General features: G+C 40.6%; 1 protein-coding gene across 1 annotated transcript in view; it reads right to left on the bottom strand.

The window, feature by feature from the left end:
• LOC123746672 (uncharacterized) overlaps positions 1-18,942 on the bottom strand; it is a 237,022-nt gene that overhangs the window by 76,924 nt on the left and 141,156 nt on the right. The window contains 4 exon segments of the mRNA XM_069316905.1: positions 5,168-5,376; positions 6,521-6,730; positions 9,254-9,358; positions 18,463-18,527. Coding sequence (XP_069173006.1) covers positions 5,168-5,376; positions 6,521-6,730; positions 9,254-9,358; positions 18,463-18,527 — 589 coding nt within the window.

Raw genomic sequence — 18,942 nt, 5'->3', positions numbered from 1 at the left:
CACCACTGGAGGCTTAGAGCTCTCCTCAGCCACAGAATCGTGAGGAAGGGGGGAGAAGCGGTAGGAGTAATCAAAGACGAAGCCGGGCCTGGGTCCAACGTAGCCGGGCCTGGGCCCAACGTAGCCGGGGCTACGGAGCCCCGTAGGCAAAAAGCCAAACGGTCCGATTCAGGGGTCTGGTAGTCTGAGTGACTATGAGTCACTATGAGTCTGAGAAAGTTTTTACATAAGTTGCTGTGCAATATATAGGTTTAAATAGGGGTGTAGTTTGTACATACAGTTTGAATCTTCTTCCATTCTCCTTAGTGGTATGTGACTAGCACATATTTCCAGTGCTACTGTGCCTATTTTCTCCAGGCCCTCGTTAAAGTTTGCATTATCTAACTGTCTTTCCCAGCATATTTCTGTTATGGCTTTGTTTATTTGTTCCTAGTTAATCCTCTTGTTATTGCAAATAAAATTGCTGAATTCCCTTCCCCTTGGATTTGAGACTGGCTGCACAGGTCTATTGTCCATGCATGTCTGAACTTCAATTAGGTTGTGATCATGTATTTGTAATCATTATGTCCCTAATCATTTCATCATCATTTGTAAAAATAAGGTCTAATGTGTTTTCTTTCCTAGTTGGTGCTGCAATTTGCTGATTAAAGGCAAGTCTGTCCCACATCTGCAAGAGGTCATCTCTGTGTGACTGTTCACCTAAACTGCTTCCTGTGATTTTCTCTGGTATAGCTGTACTTGCCACATTTTTTTCCTTTTTAGGTGGCATAAATATAAGTCGCCAAGGAAGATGATGCAAGAGGCATGGTTTGTGAGGTTTTTTGAGCAGTATTTTTTTTATAAGTTGGTCTTTAAACTGTTGAGGATTTGCATCAAATGATTTATGTACACTGATAATCACCACATTTAGAGTTTCTATTTTGAATGTCAGCACTTCCACCATTTAATTTGTGGTGTTTAGCAGCTCTGTGCAGATTGTGTCTGATGTACAGGCTGACCCAACCCTGCAGCCTGTGTATCACATCTGAAAAGATTGAATTTTGGAATTCATATCTCATTGTCATAATAGTCCTCTGTATGAGTTTCGGTCAAAGCTGCAAAAATTGCATTTGCCTCGTTTAAGAGACCAGTTCGAAACTGAACTATGTTTTGCATGTCTTGATGCCTTGAATGTTGGCATATAAAAAGATGTTATCGCATTGTGGAAGTGCTGGGTATTTTTCTCGGTGTTAGTATCTGTAGTTCTGGTAGGGGGTGCCATATTGTCTGTGTCCAGTCTAGCATTTTACGGAGATGATGGCAGAATTGGACATTTCTATCCATTCTTTTCCTCTTTCTCTTACTAAAAAATCCCCTGGTTTGTGTTTATAAGTCTTCGTGTATTCGTAATTGCACTCCTCGTATTTTATTCGCTTGGTTCTTTAATATGAAATGCTGGTCAATCTCTTAAGACATTCCTTCATATGAATTATTTTTTATGCAGTTTTGGGTGGAAACAAATTGCAACTTTCAGAGCAAACATGTACCTGTGTTCAAGATATTTATGCAGTTTCTCAGACGTTTATATTTACATGTTTTATTAATTAACTGTTCCTGATACAGTAGTCCATATTTTGCATATACCTACACCTCGTGCATAATATTGGCAGATTCTCAGTTCATGCTTTATTTGTCGAAAATTTCCGACACCCCAAATACTATCACCTAGTACGATAAGATAAATTTATTATGCTAGGAAATTAAATTTATTAACATTATTAACATAAAGCAGAGTGACGCCAAATTCAATTTTCATGGATCTTATTACATAAGTCGCCCAGTTCCCACGAGAATAAACTATTTATATAAATCGAATTAAACCCAGTCTAACCTTTGTTCAATTTATTAATTAATATGAACTGGAAATTGATTTAATTCATTAAAGCAAATTGTATACCCCCATTTCTACTCCGTTTCTAAGTAGAATTCTCTACAGCTGTGATCAGCTGATTCCAATCGGATAAAAGTCACCAACTAAATATTATTTACACACACACATATATATATATATATATATATGTCGTACCTAGTAGCCAGAACGCATTTCTCAGCCTACTATGCAAGGCCCGATTTGCCTAATAAGCCAAGTTTTCCTGAATTAATATATTTTCTCTAATTTTTTTCTTATGAAATGAAAAAACTACCCATTTCATTATGTATGAGGTCAATTTTTTTTTATTTGAGTTAAAATTAACGTAGATATATGACCGAACCTAACCAACCCTACCTAACCTATCCTAATCTATCTTTATAGGTTAGGTTAGGTTAGGTAGCCGAAAAAGTTAGGTTAGGTTAGGTTAGGTAGGTTAGGTAGTCAAAAACCAATTAATTCATGAAAACTTGGCTTATTAGGCAAATCGGGCCTTGCACAGTAGGCTGAGAAGTGCGTTCTGGCTACTAGGTACGACATATGTATATATATATATATATATATATATATATATATATATATATATATATATATATATATATATATATATATATATATATATATATATATATATATATATATATATATATATATATATATATATATATATATATATATACCAATTATTTAATGACACTTCGGTTCTATAATACACACAGCGGAAAGCCGTCTGTTAATATCTGAAATACATTAATCTAATATAAATAAACGTCGGTAACGTTTTATTAGACCGTAAAACAGAGTAAAATATCGTGACTTGTGTGCCGAGCTTAAGCATAGAGAGGGAGCTAGGTGGCGTGCGCGTCACCGTCTTGCTGAGACCTGGCAGAGAGAAGCCATCTTTGATCGGTGTTCCGAAGCTAGCCGATATCATCATAGATTATAGGGATTTCCGGGTATTAACGAGTCCCAAATATTGCTGCCAGCTTCATTTAACTTTGAGGATGCCACGTCCTGTCAGCTAAATATTCTTATCTGTATTTATGGCCATAAATTATAGAGAAAGACTCTCTGATCGTTAGGACGTACGATAATATAAAAAAAAAAAACTAGTTACTGTATCCCCTAAATCAGTCAACCCCTCTCAATGAAAATTAGTGGATATTCCCATAGTTATGTAGATATCACACTTTATAACTTTTACAGCGTAGAGTTATATCTACGGGAGAGGATCGGAGTGGACTGATGAATCACGCGTCTCCGACGCCATCACATCCAGACAGGATTAGGCTGATAACGGGAGGCTGCCAGACGCACAATCCATTAACTGCTTGACAGCTAAGCAGAGGTTTATTTAGTTATAATATTGTAGTTAGTCTACTAACTCTATAACTCTGGATTATTATTTTTTTTATTATTGATACTATTCAACATATCGACCTTGTTGACCAGACCACACACTAGAAATTGAAGGGACGACGACGTTTCGGTCCGTCCTGGACCATTCTCAAGTCAATCGACTTGAGAATGGTCCAGGACGGACCGAAACGTCGTCGTCCCTTCAATTTCTAGTGTGTGGTCTGGTCAACATACTTCAGCCACGTTATTGTGACTCATCGCTTGCATATCGACCTTATTCGGTAGACCTAGCAGTATTAGTTCTACCCCGCAAAAAATGTGTAGAGGAAATAATCCAGCCAATCACCAAATTTATACAGTCCACTTCTCTAATATTCTTTTAACTTATTATTTAATTTAAGATAATGATAGTTTATATGTTGGAAGATTTTCCTCACAGTATTGGATTGTGTTAATTTATCCGCAGTGTACTTTGTGTTAGCTCTTTGTTGGAAGATGTTGGTCGAGGTCTTCCAGATCCTGGTTATTGATCGGTCACTTCCTTAACTGCTTCTAATATTACTTCTCTCTGGCCAATTGTGCATGAGTTTGATGCATATCCTCCTTGCAATTTCCTATATCCTGTGTAACCTCTTCCATCTTTTTTTTTTTTTTTTTTTTTTTTTTTTTGAGATATATACAAGAGTTGTTACATTCTTGTACAGCCACTAGTACGCGTAGCGTTTCGGGCAAGTCCTTAATCCTATGGTCCCTGGAATACGATCCCCTGCCGCGAAGAATTGTTTTTTCATCCAAGTACACATTTTACTGTTGCGTTAAACAGAGGCTACAGTTAAGGAATTGCGCCCAGTAAATCCTCCCCGGCCAGGATACGAACCCATGACATAGCGCTCGCGGAACGCCAGGCGAGTGTCTTACCACTACACCACGGAGACTGTAAACTAAAGCTCTTTTTCCCTGTTGAATTTCCTTGCCTAACCTTTTGTTTTTACTAATATCTGGATTTGATATAACGTCAAGAGTAATCTTTAATACTTTATTTTCCTCCTCCAAGATTTTTCCTTTAGTTCCCAATGATTTTTATCTCTGTATTATCCCCGTATTTGACCTTCCTTCCATGGGAGCCGGTCGGCCGAGCGAGGGAGCCGGTCGGCCGAGTGGACAGCACACTGTACTTGTGATCCTGTGGTACTGGGTTCGATCCCAGGCGCCGGCGAGAAACAATGGACAGAGTTTCTTTCACCCTATGCCTCTGTTACCTAGCAGTAAAATAGGTACCTGGGTGTTAGCCAGCTGTCACGGGCTGCTTCCTGGGGTGGAGGCCTGGTCGAGGACCGGGCCGCGGGGACACTAAAGCCCCGAAATCATCTCAAGATAACCTTCCATGACTGTAACTTTGTTTCTCAATGTTTCATTACTGCTGTTTAAATTCTTAATTCTATCCACATGATTCTTCGCAATGAAAACCTGTTGTGACAACCACTCCTGCTAATATTTTCTTCATCAAAACCATCAAAGTTTATTGTGTTTTATCCTTTCTCTTGCCGGCGGCCATCTTTGTTTTTTGTTCCCAAATGCTCCCACATTATTTCTTTCAAAAGCACAATTTCTACTTTATTTCTGTATCTATTTTTTTATTTCTTTGGCAGATATTTATACACGATTATTTTTTTCACCCTAATGTGTTTTGTGTATTTCACCCAAAGTCTCAAAAACACTGGAGCTCCCTAGTCCTCAACCCTCCCACGACAACAACACCTGTTGGATCATCTGACCTGTTTAGGTGGGACCAAAGAGCCAGAGCTCAACCCCCGCAAGTACAACTAGGTAAGTACCTACTCTCAATCCTCATATATTTTATTTCACAATTATATTTAAATAGGTATTATCAAAACTTACCTTGTGTTCCCGTCTTCGTCCGTGTAGGTGGACCTGTAAAACCCTACGAGCTCATCATTGAGGTAGCCGAGGAACTGCATGGAGAGGATGTAGTTCCTGCCCACCTCCAGCTCCTCCGCCAGCACCCCGGTGTAGAACTGGCGGTCATTGTCGTAGAGGTTCTGCTGCACTTCTATACCAGTGCCATTCACGTCGTCGGATGGCACTACCTGTGGGAGGTCAGTGGTCATTAGTGCCACCTGTGGGAGGTCAGTGGTCATTAGTACTACCTGTGGGAGGTCAGTGGTCATTAGTGCCACCTGTGGGAGGTCAGTGGTCATTAGTGCCACCTGTGGGAGGTCAGTGGTCATTAGTACCACCTGTGGGAGGTCAGTGGTCATTAGTGCCACCTGTGGGAGGTCAGTGGTCATTAGTACCACCTGTGGGAAATCACTCTACTCTACCACACACAGTGGTAGAGTATGGGACTGGTAATGCCAAGGTCACAGGTTCGCGCTACCTCACAGGCCTAGTGGATCTTTTTCAATGATATTAGATTATTAAAAGTTTTGAATCTTTAGTAAGGGCACAACGTGAGGATCAAAAAGGTTGAAAGAATGTTGAAGTCCGAGTCCGTTGATTACCTGGGTGGGGGGGGGGGGGGGTACCGTACTTACCATATTTACCCCTTCTCAGAAAAATGTAGCCGCTAGAGCAGATGCTCCAGCCCCCCCCCCCCCGCCCCCTACAACAGTGGGTGAAGTACATTCCATCTTGTAGATGGCAACCTATTTTTTTGTAAAGTTGTTTACAATATTTCACCAAAATTAGCCCCCTTGTGGGAATTGTAGAATATTTTTTTAAAACTTGTGTGGTCATCAAGAGGGGAGAATGCTTTTAGCAACAATAAGCAGGATTTGGTAAATTCTCATATGCTCGCTAATTTTATAGGTGACTGCCTATAGTGTCTAGAGGTAGATGCTTCTCCAGTATGATGGCCCGTGTTTTGTTACAGAATATAGATTATCAGGAAAAAAACAGTCTATTTTGCTAGCAAGAAATTATCGCCTGCAAAGCAGAATTATTCCCAATTAGATTAAAAAAAAACTTAACCTTGTTATATGCTGTTAAAAAGCTGAGGTACTTTCTAGGGCATAGGAAATTTCTTGCTTGAATGGACTATAAACCCCTGCTACGTTTGTTTAGCGTTGGGCTTTGCTATCACTAGCTGCTATCACTTTGCTATCATTATCAATGACCGTCCAACACAGGGGGGAAAAGCAGGTTAGCTCAAAATCATATTCTTAAAGAATTGAGCTGGTGATGCTTCGTTTAAGAAAATTTATGATTATAAGAATATCTCATATTGCTTACCTTGATGGTCTCATTCTTGGTTATTATATCAAGAATATGGAGAGTGATGTTTGAGGTCGGCTCAAGGACTTCTATCTCAATCTCCACATAACCCACAATGCTGAAGTTGCCATTGATGAAAGGTTGAAGTTTGACGACATAGTGGAGAGGCTTGAGGGCCGTGGGTAGTCTAATATCAACTTCCTCGCTGCCTTGTGCGACCACAGACGCTAGCTGATGGTGGCTGCTTCTCAATGGCTACAACACGTCAACACTATCAGCCTCGCTAAACACTCCAACACGTTCAGCCTCGCTAAACACTCTAACACTATCAGCCTCGCTAAACACTCCAACACTATCAGCCTCGCTAAACACTCCAACACGTTCAGCCTCGCTAAACACTCCAACACTATCAGCCTCGCTAAACACTCCAACACTATCAGCCTCGCTAAACACTCCAACACTATCAGCCTCGCTAAACACTCCAACACTATCAGCCTCGCTAAACACTCCAACACTATCAGCCTCGCTAAACACTCCAACACTATCAGCCTCGCTAAACACTCCAACACTATCAGCCTCGCTAAACACTCTAACACTATCAGCCTCGCTAAACACTCCAACACTATCAGCCTCGCTAAACACTGCAATTCGTCAACACTATCAGTTCGCTTAACATTTAAACACGCTACTGGCTTAAATTATTTTCAAAATCAATAATACAAAATTTATTCTATGTAACTAATATACAATATATAAACAATTTTAACATTTCGTAATTTAAAATTTTGGAATAATAATATAACTGTGTTGTGACTCCAAAATAGTAACAAAATCTATTTTAGACTAACCAGACATAACCTATGACTTAATCCCAGCCTAATCCAGCTCATATGTTTTAGGCAGAGCCTAATCCAGCTCAAATGTTTTAGGTAGAGCCTAATCCAGCTCAAATATTTTAGGTAGAGCTTAGATTACATTAGGTTCATGTTGGATTACTTTAAGTCTAGGCTTGGAGTGTTTTTTGCCAGTATCATTTTCACATAATTATTCCAAAAGTAGAAACAAATCATATTTCTTATAGAGGTCTAAATTATGTCCATTTACATGCTATGTGCTGTCCCTCAAGAGGAGGATGAGATCATTTAAAGAAACTTAATTTGTTCATATATAAATGTTGAAAATTTGTCCTAGCAGCGGTACAGGTTTATTTCATTAATGAATCCTAATTGTCAGTATATTTAGGAATCATTGATCATGAATTCATGATCAATGATCATGAATGTGTTCAGGAATCATTGATCATGACCTTATTCAAATTTGCATATATAACCAAGGAAATGTGGAAAACAGTATCAGCAGTTTTCTGATTTGGTAAGAGTCAGTCAGAAATTTGAAATGGAAAAAGGAATTCGCTAAGATCACATTTGTCTGACACTCTTGACTTTGTTAATGGAAGGTATTTTCACACGTGTAAAGACCTGATCACTGTTAATGGAAGGTATTTTCACACGTGTAAAGACCTGATCACTGTTAATGGTAGGTGTTTTCACACGTGTAAAGACCTGATCACTGTTAATGGTAGGTGTTTTCACACGTGTAAAGACCTGATCACTGTTAATGGAAGGTGTTTTCACACGTGTAAAGACCTGATCACTGTTAATGGAAGGTGTTTTCACACGTGTAAAGACCTGATCACTGTTAATGGAAGGTGTTTTCACACGTGTAAAGACCTGATCACTGTTAATGGAAGGTGTTTTCACGCGTGATTGTAGAGACCTGAACACACTATACCTAAGTGTGGACTATATAATCTATATCCTATACAAGATAAAGTTTGTCTGTTATATATTTGTTTGTCTGTCTCTCTGTGTTTGTCTGCCTATCTGACAGTGTCCGTCTGTCTGTCTACTTTTATGTGCATTTCTCTCCTTACCTCTCTGCCTATCTGTATCTGTTTTTGTGTCTGCCTATCTGTCTGACTGTCCAAGGTTGAGGTCTGTTACTTGGAGCTATCTTCACCGATATTTACTGAGGAAAAGGTATAGGTAGAGAATCGACAAACATGCTGGCCGGGGTCGGTCTAACCCCACTGCGATATTCATCATCGAGTCAAGTTTGAAATATTTGGTGTTTTCCATAGAGTTTACAGTGCTTCAACGTAATATATTTTCCGAGATCAAGAAAGAGGTGCATATTAATAATTAACTTTCTGTGACAAAGGGGAGAGCAGGAAACTGGGAGGGAATATAGAGGGGCAGGATGTAGAGGAGGGGGTACAGAGTGGCAGGATGTAGTGGAGAGGGTATAGAGGGGCAGGATGTAGTGGAGGGGGTACAGATGGGCAGGATGTAGAGGAGGGGGTACAGAGTGGCAGGATGTAGTGGAGAGGGTATAGAGGGGCAGGATGTAGTGGAGGGGGTACAGAGGGGCAGGGTATAGTGGAGGATCAAGGAGGGACGACGAGGGGGGGAAGGGTGAGATTGGCTGAGATAGATGGGTGAGATGCTTCAGACTGAAGTAGATTAGTTAGATGACTCATACGTAAGTAGATGAGTGAGTTAACTTATATTTAAGTAGAGGGACGAGGGAACACAGGCTTGTTAAGAGGGTTGAAAGGGCATGGGCTGTAGCAGAGAGATGAAGGAAAACAAGCTGGAATTGAGAGTCAAGTTAACTCAGGCTGTAGTAAAGAGGTGATCAGACTCGTGCTGGAGTAGCGGGATGAGGAGACACAGGCTGAGGACCACTCACCACAACTGAGCCAGATGCCCCTTGGACGCCCACGAGGAGGAGACCCAAGACAAGAGCAGCCACTGGGTTGACCTTCTTCCTTCCCTCGGATGCCGTCATCTTGTGAGGTCACACGCCAGCCAGGTCACCTGCGGAGTGTTTATATCACTGTCACAACATCCACTTGTGCCTACATGACTTATGTTAAGAGCTACGTTTATATTTTGCATTATGTTTTGAGTTTCGTCAATTATTTTGTATTTTAACCACGGTACAGCTGTATTTACTTTGAGAAAACATTACTCGTGTCATATAGAATCTGAAGGCAACAAGAGTACGCACATTTGACTAGTACTGCACCCCTCCCCCCCTCCTCCCGCCCTCTTCCACAGCCACTTACTGAGAGTACACACATGACAGCCACCACGCGAACTTACTGAGTGCACACACATGACACAGCCACCACGCGAACTTACTGAGCACACACACATGACACAGCCACCACGCGAACTTACTGAGTGCACACACATGACACAGCCACCACGCGAACTTACTGAGCACACACACATGACACAGCCACCACGCGAACTTACTGAGTGCACACACATGACACAGCCACCACGCGAACTTACTGAGCACACACACATGGCACAGCCACCACGCGAACTTACTGAGCACACACACATGACACAGCCACCACGCGAACTTACTGAGTGCACACACATGACACAGCCACCACACGAACTTACTGAGAATACACACATGACACAGCCATCACCAGTACATAGAGTACACATATGACACACTCTCCTCCGTACGAGCACTAAGAAAGTACACACACGAGACTACACTATGTCCCTTACTTGTGGATGTACACCCAAGACTAGGACAGGAAGAGAACACTCCACCCAAGACTAGGACAGGAAGAGTACACTCCACCCATGACTAGGACAGGAAGAGTACACTCCACCCATGACTAGGACAGGAAGAGTACACTCCACCCATGACTAGGACAGGAAGAGTACACTCCACCCAAGACTAGGACAGGAAGAGTACACTCCACCCATGACTAGGACAGGAAGAGTACACTCCACCCATGACTAGGACAGGAAGAGTACACTCCACCCATGACTAGGACAGGAAGAGTACACTCCACCCATGACTAGGACAGGAAGAGTACACTCCACCCATGACTAGGACAGGAAGAGTACACTCCACCCATGACTAGGACAGGAAGAGTACACTCCACCCATGACTAGGACAGGAAGAGTACACTCCACCCATGACTAGGACAGGAAGAGTACACTCCACCCAAGACTAGGACAGGAAGAGTACACTCCACCCCTGACATCAGGGCAGGGAGAATACACTCATTATACTGTCTCCCACATGAAGACAGCGAGTGTACAGAAACTCCACTCCACAAGAGTGCAGCTGGAGTACACACATGCACAATCCCCCACTCGAGGCCAGCGAGAATACACACAGGACAAGACTGCTCCACAACCTGCGTCAGTCCACCTCCTTCCTTCCATCCCATGAGTTACTTGCATCACATCTATCTTGAGATAATTTCGGGGCTTTTTAGTGTCCCGCGGCAAGGTCCTCGACCAGGCCTCCACCCCCAGGAAGCAGCCCGTGACAGCTGACTAACACCCAGGTACCTATTTACTGCTAGGTAACAGGAGCATTCAGGGTGAAAGAAACTTTGCCCATTTGTTTCTGCCTCGTGCGGGAATCGAACCCGCGCCACAGAATTACGATTCCTGCGCGCTATCCACCAGGCTACGAGGCCCTTCAGCAATCTAACGAAAAGACTTCATACATTGTGTTTTCAATAACATTGTACACAGTTTACAATAATCTACCTGGTCGCTGAGGTACAACGGTGTGAATGGCTCGTGTGGCACTGACACACAGGTAATTAAACCTTCTTGGTATCTTATCACAATCTTGGGGATTTCTAGACATAAAGTGAGATATTTTAACATGAAATGTATTGTACTGTGATGTCTATTGCCCGGACAGTTGACATTATATATGTCATGTCTTTTCTGTATTCCTTAATAGACTCCACTTCTTGTGTGTTAGTGGAAAGGTCTTAGAAACATATATTAAAGAATGGTGAAGATTTATTACTTTGGTCAAATGTTGGATATTCTCTTAAGATTTTAGGACATGCATCATTATTTGGATATTTTAGAGCACTGAATGTATTGTTTAATTTCTGACTTAATTATTTTCAAGTCTTTCGTGATGTGTTGATTGATAGAGATAATATTGACATTATTAAGTCATTAAAATAATAATATGACAACTACTGCCACTACGAAAGAGTAATGATAAGAATAATTATGAAATTTGCTCAGAACCAGGTTTGAGCAGAGATATGTTTAATACCAAATGACAGCCTGTCTACCTGGCATGATGACAGCCTGTCTACCTGGCATGATGACAGCCTGTCTACCTGGCATGATGACAGCCTGTCTACCTGGCATGATGACAGCCTGTCTACCTGGCATGATGACAGCCTGTCTACCTGGCATGATGACAGCCTGTCTACCTGGCATGATGACAGCCTGTCTACCTGGCATGATGACAGCCTGTCTACCTGGCATGATGACAGCCTGTCTACCTGGCATGATGACAGCCTGTCTACCTGGCATGACGACAGCCTGTCTACCTGGCATGATGACAGCCTGTTACCTGGCATGATGACAGCCTAACACTATCTGTGTTATTCAGTCACGATCGACTGATAGATGACAATCATCATTCGTCATCTAAGAATAATGATTGCTTTGCCTACTACGAGACTTGATTGAAATTGACATACTATAGGGCATGATGACAGCCTAGTTTAATATTAATACAACTTTTTATGAGAGCCTGATACTTACCACATTTTATGAGAGCCTGATATGCTACCACATTTTATGAGAGCCTGATATGCTACCACATTTTAGGAGAGCCTGATACGCTACCACATTTTAGGAGAGCCTGATACGCTACCACATTTTAGGAGAGCCTGATACGCTACCACATTTTAGGAGAGCCTGATACGCTACCACATTTTAGGAGAGCCTGATACACTACCACATTTTAGGAGAGCCTGATACGCTACCACATTTTAGGAGAGCCTGATACGCTACCACATTTTAGGAGAGCCTGATACACTACCACATTTTAGGAGAGCCTGATACGCTACCACATTTTAGGAGAGCCTGATACACTACCACATTTTAGGAGAGCCTGATACACTACCACATTTTAGGAGAGCCTGATACACTACCACATTTTAGGAGAGCCTGACACTGTACCACATTTTAGGAGACCCTGACACTGTACCACATTTTAGGAGAGCCTGACACTGTACCACATTTTAGGAGAGCCTGACACTGTACCACATTTTAGGAGAGCCTGACACTGTACCACATTTTAGCAGAGCCTGACTCTAGCACATTTTACGAGAGCCAGACACTAACCATAGAATTAGAGTATACAGGGTTGGGTATTTGCTATTGAATTTCTGCGTTATCTTTAATTTAATTAATAATAATAATAATAATAATAATAATAATAATAATAATAATGAATTTTGTTAATAAATTATTTTTATTCTCCCTTAACCTCCCTCAGATGTTAACTGTAAAATGGTCAGTTCAGATGAAAAATTAATCTTGCAATTTATACAACAAATGATATTTGACTAAATAAATCCTGTGTTTGCAGCTGGTTTTCCAAAATTGCTGAAATTTTTACTATTTTTAAGTGTTAATTTGTGTCACTTTACCCAGTATAAAAGGCCCATTACTGTCTCTGTCCTACCCAATGTTTAAAGCCTGTCACTGTCTTTGTTCTGCCTAATGATTGACGCTCGTCACATGTTTTTGTTGTACCAAGTGTTTGAGACCCGTCATTATCTTTGTGGCACCTAATATTTTACGTCCATTAGTATGTTTGTTGAATCTGTGTTTGAGACCCGTCACATTCTTTGTTGTTCCGATTGTATAAGGGTAGTCAATGAAGCTGTTCTACCCATGTCGGAAAATCCGACACCATTTAATATATCATACAGAGAGATAATAATTGCTGCTGTATTACCAACAAGTTACCCATAGAAAATGTAACTTGTAGTGGAATTACCGTCTATAGAAAACGGGATATCATCACCACATACTATTATAAATCACCACCTATTATGGTGGGAATTATTTTTAAATACATTAGTCTTTGGACTTTACCATCAGAAAAACATCTCATATAAATTAACTTAATTATCAATATTAAAGTAGAGTAAATGTGACCCTTCTATCACTTATTGACATCGGGACAATGTAAGCCAGGCGTCAGGGGAAGGAGGGCAGCCATTGTTATTGTCACCTCCGAGACGTGTGGAGCAAATTTGGCTCCTATCATATCTGGACAATGTCGGCCAGTAGCGTCAATAGTATGGAGTGTTAGACATTGTCATTGTTTATACTAGACCAGAGGCTCACGGGAGCAAATACGGCTCCTGTTAATTTTACTTGGACGTAGTGTTATGGAAACCAAAGGTGTACCATCTTCAACACACTGTCAACAAATCAAGTTAAGTGTTCTTTCCGAAACCCGTATATCTATCATTAGTGGCCATTAATGTCATTGGGTAGGGTGTCCCAGTTAGAACGCGAGGCAGCCTCAAACTAAAGGTAATTAAGCCAGGTCTTCATTGTTCCATGTACAGTATTTTCTCTGACATAGCTTGTCATATAAAGGTATCTGGCTTTACAGCTAGCGCCCTTTTGACAGGTCAAGACGAGGAAGCAAGACTTTGTGCACCAGTTACTGGGTGATGGAAGCTACCTCAAAGAGGATAATTTGGTGTCTACACCCTAGTTATACCTGGTGGACTAACCTGCTGTACTATAAGATAAGGAACCTTTTCAATGTATGTAGTTAATACTGTAGTTTGATTGGCTGCATATATATTTAATTAATATAAACCCCCCCTAATGTGTAGAGGATCGATTTGTGAGATTAAGAGATTATTGCAGAAATACAGTCCACTTATCATTATACAAATTGCTATCGATGTATATAAATTAACGTAAATATAAATTCATATAAATTAAATAAATATAAAACTCACAGGTCGGTTCCCACATTATTTGGTCATCTTCGAACCTGATGACGGATTATTTGATCCTTTGAACCCACATTTGGTCATCTTAGTACCGGATGAACCAGTTAACCAGTGGATTCATTAAATATACTAGTGCAGTGTGATTTAAACAAAGCCAGCAGTCAATGACGGCGGCGTTGACTCGTGCGAGTTCACGAGCCCCGCTCAGTTCAGATCAGCTTCGTCAGCGGTTTCATGCACACCCACAGATATTTGGTGGCGTGTTATTCTGTGAAATGACAGCGCTAATATTGAAGCCAGCCAAATTAGTGACTGTGTCGCGAGATTGTTCACGGATTTCGTGGTGTTAAATTTCGCGAGAGATTATGTATGAATTTTGTGGACTTTATTTCGCGAGGTCACTAATAATATTTAATACTTCTAGATAGTATTAGAAGTTTCATAGAGGCTAATTAAGAGGCTATTATCAATAATTGTGTATATTATTTCTCCAAAATAGAGAATTATTTAATATATGGCACTAGTGATCACAGTATAATATTTACTAATTGCCAACCCACAACAGGGTAGGATATTAACCATTGACTAGTTGAACTATTATTGCTCATCCTAGTCCCATTATTACCATAGTCAGTTGTACTATATTGATCAACCTAACACCATTAATGAATGGTGCAGACCCTATTTTGGGTGTAATTTTTATCAACTCGAGTTGAGTTGTATATATAATAATTTACTTATGATCATTACACCTTTGAGTGATTAATTAGTGTCAATTCCATCCTAGGGTGATATAGAAGAGCTAACCTAAAGGTACTTCCAGTGACACTGGTTTATCACTCAAATCATTAGTGTGTATGATTGTATATATATAATGTGTATTAATTTTAAGTGCTAACCTCTAGTAGAGGTAGGATTATTGCCTAGTGAGTGCAGAATTTACCCTAGGCTACCATCAGTGCTTGTTCAGTATTATGAGCAGCCCAAGTACAAGCCCCACAAGGCTTCACCAACTAGCCAGTATGGATAATGCAGGGAGAATGAAAAGAACCCTTGCAGGTCTTAAAGGCCACTTAACAAGACAGATCAAGAAATGTGAAGATTTGTCACAACAATCTCAAGTTGATTATGCTGACCTGGAAAGCTATTATCAAGCAGCTGCAGGTAAATTTGAGCAAATCAAATGCCAAATAGCTCTCCTTGTGGGGACAGACTACTACCATCAATTCATTGGTAGCCCTACTAAATATCAGGGCATAACCATGTTAAACTCTGCAGGAGGTAAATTACTCTCAGGCCCAGTATCAAGCCTGAGGAGACCTATGCCTGCAGATAAACAATACCAATAGAAATCTAAATTTGTCAGCTGATTATATTTTTCCAGTAGCATTATACTAAGGAGATTACAGCTGACTATAGTAACAGAGGTTGATGTTAGTATCATCATTTGAAGCTGAAGATGAGTTCATGAGGCCTCAGTGGCAAATCAGTGAACAGTAGCCTAAAACAGCTACAAGTCACTGCGACCAATGTCACTGAACCCACTGCAGTCTCAGAACCATACTTTACTTTAATGATGAGCTATTCAATCTTCTGAATCAATTAACTAAATTGAACCCCAATAAATCTGATGACTGATTTGATACATTTATTATTTAATCAAGATGTATTCCATGGGCCTCAGTGTTTATATATCAGTGACTAGTTACCTGAACAAACTTCAAGTTATATCTAATGTCACTGATCTCACTGCAGTCCCTGAATCATACTTGACTGTAGTACTTGATCACATTCAGTCTTCTGGGTTAAATAATATGTAATAAGGCTTGAATATGAGCCTTTCAAGAGTTAACAGGGAAATGAAATCGCATTAGACTTCTAACCCCTGCAACTCTAGTACGGGACATCCGTCCTGTACGAACAGACACACAAATGTGTGATTACTAACTACTGACATCAAATTAATCTAATAATCCGAAGGAGGAGTATCGGTGTTCGTCTGTTCTAAATAGGACTTCGACCCGTGAGCAGCCCCTGGGGAATTATGTCGGAAAATCCGACACCATTTAATATATCATACAGACAGATAATAATTGCTGCTGTATTACCAACAAGTTACCCATAGAAAATGTAACTTGTAGTGAAATTACCATCTATAGAAAATGGGATATCATCACCACATACTATTATAAATCACCACCTATTATGGTGGGAATTATTCTTAAATACATTAGTCTTTGGACTTTACCATCAGAAAAACATCTCATATAAATTAACTTAATTATCAATATTAAAGTAGAGTAAATGTGACCCTTCTATCACTTATTGACATCGGGACAATGTAAGCCAGGCGTCAGGGGAAGGAGGGCAGCCATTGTTATTGTCACCTCCGAGACGTGTGGAGCAAATTTGGCTCCTATCATATCTGGACAATGTCGGCCAGTAGCGTCAATAGTATGGAGTGTTAGACATTGCCATTGTTTATACTAGACCAGAGGCTCACGGGAGCAAATACGGCTCCTGTTAATTTTACTTGGACGTAGTGTTATGGAAACCAAAGGTGTACCATCTTCAACACGCTGTCAACAAATCAAGTTAAGTGTTCTTTCCGAAACCCGTATATCTATCATTAGTGGCCATTAATGTCATTGGGTAGGGTGACCCAGTTAGAACGCGAGGCAGCCTCAAACTAAAGGTAATTAAGCCAGGTCTTCATTGTTCCATGTACAGTATTTTCTCTGACATAGCTTGAAATATAAAGGTATCTGGCTTTACAGCTAGCGCCCTTTTGACAGGTCAAGACGAGGAAGCAAGACTTTGTGCACCAGTTACTGGGTGATGGAAGCTACCTCAAAGAGGATAATTTGGTGTCTACACCCTAGTTATACCTGGTGGACTAACCTGCTGTACTATAAGATAAGGAACCTTTTCAATGTATGTAGTTAATACTGTAGTTTGATTGGCTGCATATATATTTAATTAATATAAACCCCCCCTAATGTGTAGAGGATCGATTTGTGAGATTAAGAGATTATTGCAGAAATACAGTCCACGTATCATTATACAAATTGCTATCGAAGTACATAAATTAACGTAAATATAAATTCATATAAATTAAATAAATATAAAACTCACAGGTCGGTTCCCACAACCCAGTGTTGAGGTCCGTCACTGTCTTGAACCCTGTGTTGAGGCCCGTCACTGTCTTGGTTGTACCCTGTGTTGAGGCCCGTCACTGTCTTGGTTGTACCCTGTGTTGAGGCCCGTCACTGTCTTGGTTGTACCCCTGTGTTGAGGCCCGTCACTGTCTTGGTTGTACCCCTGTGTTGAGGTCCTCACTGTCTTGGTTGTACCCCTGTGTTGAGGCCCGTCACTGTCTTATTTGTACCCTGTGTTGAGGCCCGTCACTGTCTTGGTTGTTCCGATTGTATGAGGGTAGTCAATGTAGCTGTTCTACCCAGTGTTGAGGTCCGTCACTGTCTTGGTTGTACCCAGTGTTTGAAGCCCATCACTGTCTTAGTTGTACCCTGTGTTTGAGGCTGTCACTGGTTTGGTTGTACCCTGTGTTAATGCCAGTCAATGTCGTAGTTGTACCCTGTGTTGAGGTCCGTCACTAACTTAGATGTTCCCAATGTTAGAGGGCTTTCTCTGCTTTTATTGTACCAAGTGTCATTCGCTATCTTGTACCTGGCACTTTCTTGTTTTACGCAGTGTTTGAGGCCAGGCAATGTCTTAATTGAACCAAATCTCGGTTGTACCAAATGTTTGAGGGCACGTCACTGTTCTTGTTGTACCGAATATTTGAGTCCCTTCACTGCCTGTGTTGTTCCCAATGTTTACAGGCGTTACAGTGTTTGTTGTACACAGTGTTTGAGGCGTGTCAATGTCTTAGACGTAGCTAATGTTTAAACCCGTCATTTCTTTGTTATTCTTAGTGTAGGACGCACGTCACTAACTTTGACGTGCCCAGTGTTAGAGGACCGACACTGTCTTAATTGTACCCTATGCTAAACGCCAGTTACTGGCTTTGTTATATCCAGTTTCAGAGGTCTTCGATGTTCTCAAAGTTTAAGCCTCTTATTATTTTTGTTACGGCCCAACTTACCTTCTTATCGTCCAGCTCTTCGGTGTGGCAGTCCAGAGGGGGAATGCCCGCTGCATCCTCGGTGCCTGCCCGTCGGAGGAGGAGTTCAAAGAAATTTAGAGCCCATAGGAAACAAACTTCCGTTAATTTCCATAAATATTTCCATAATAATTTCCTCTTAGTGTCCACTTTTAGGATATTATATATATGTTGTTAAATATGACCAAAAAAGTAAGATTAATATTTTTAACACGAATTTTCTCAATATTTCTTATGTTTCTTTTTACTGTCGATGGTAATTGAAAAATCAATTCTCCAAAATTAATTTTTATTTCTAGTCTGGCTCGACGCTTGAACGCGTTTCGTAATAACTTATTACATTTTCAAAGACTTTAATTTACACACACACAACAGTAACCTGAAAACACTTAACAGAGTTTTACTTATTCTAATGCTAAACAGCTTGTCTTATATACTCGCATTTGGGTGAGGTGATATGTT

The sequence above is a fragment of the Procambarus clarkii genome, chromosome 85, assembly GCF_040958095.1.
Source record: "Procambarus clarkii isolate CNS0578487 chromosome 85, FALCON_Pclarkii_2.0, whole genome shotgun sequence".
Taxonomy (NCBI): domain Eukaryota; kingdom Metazoa; phylum Arthropoda; class Malacostraca; order Decapoda; family Cambaridae; genus Procambarus; species Procambarus clarkii.
This window is presented reverse-complemented; position numbering and strand designations above follow the sequence as displayed.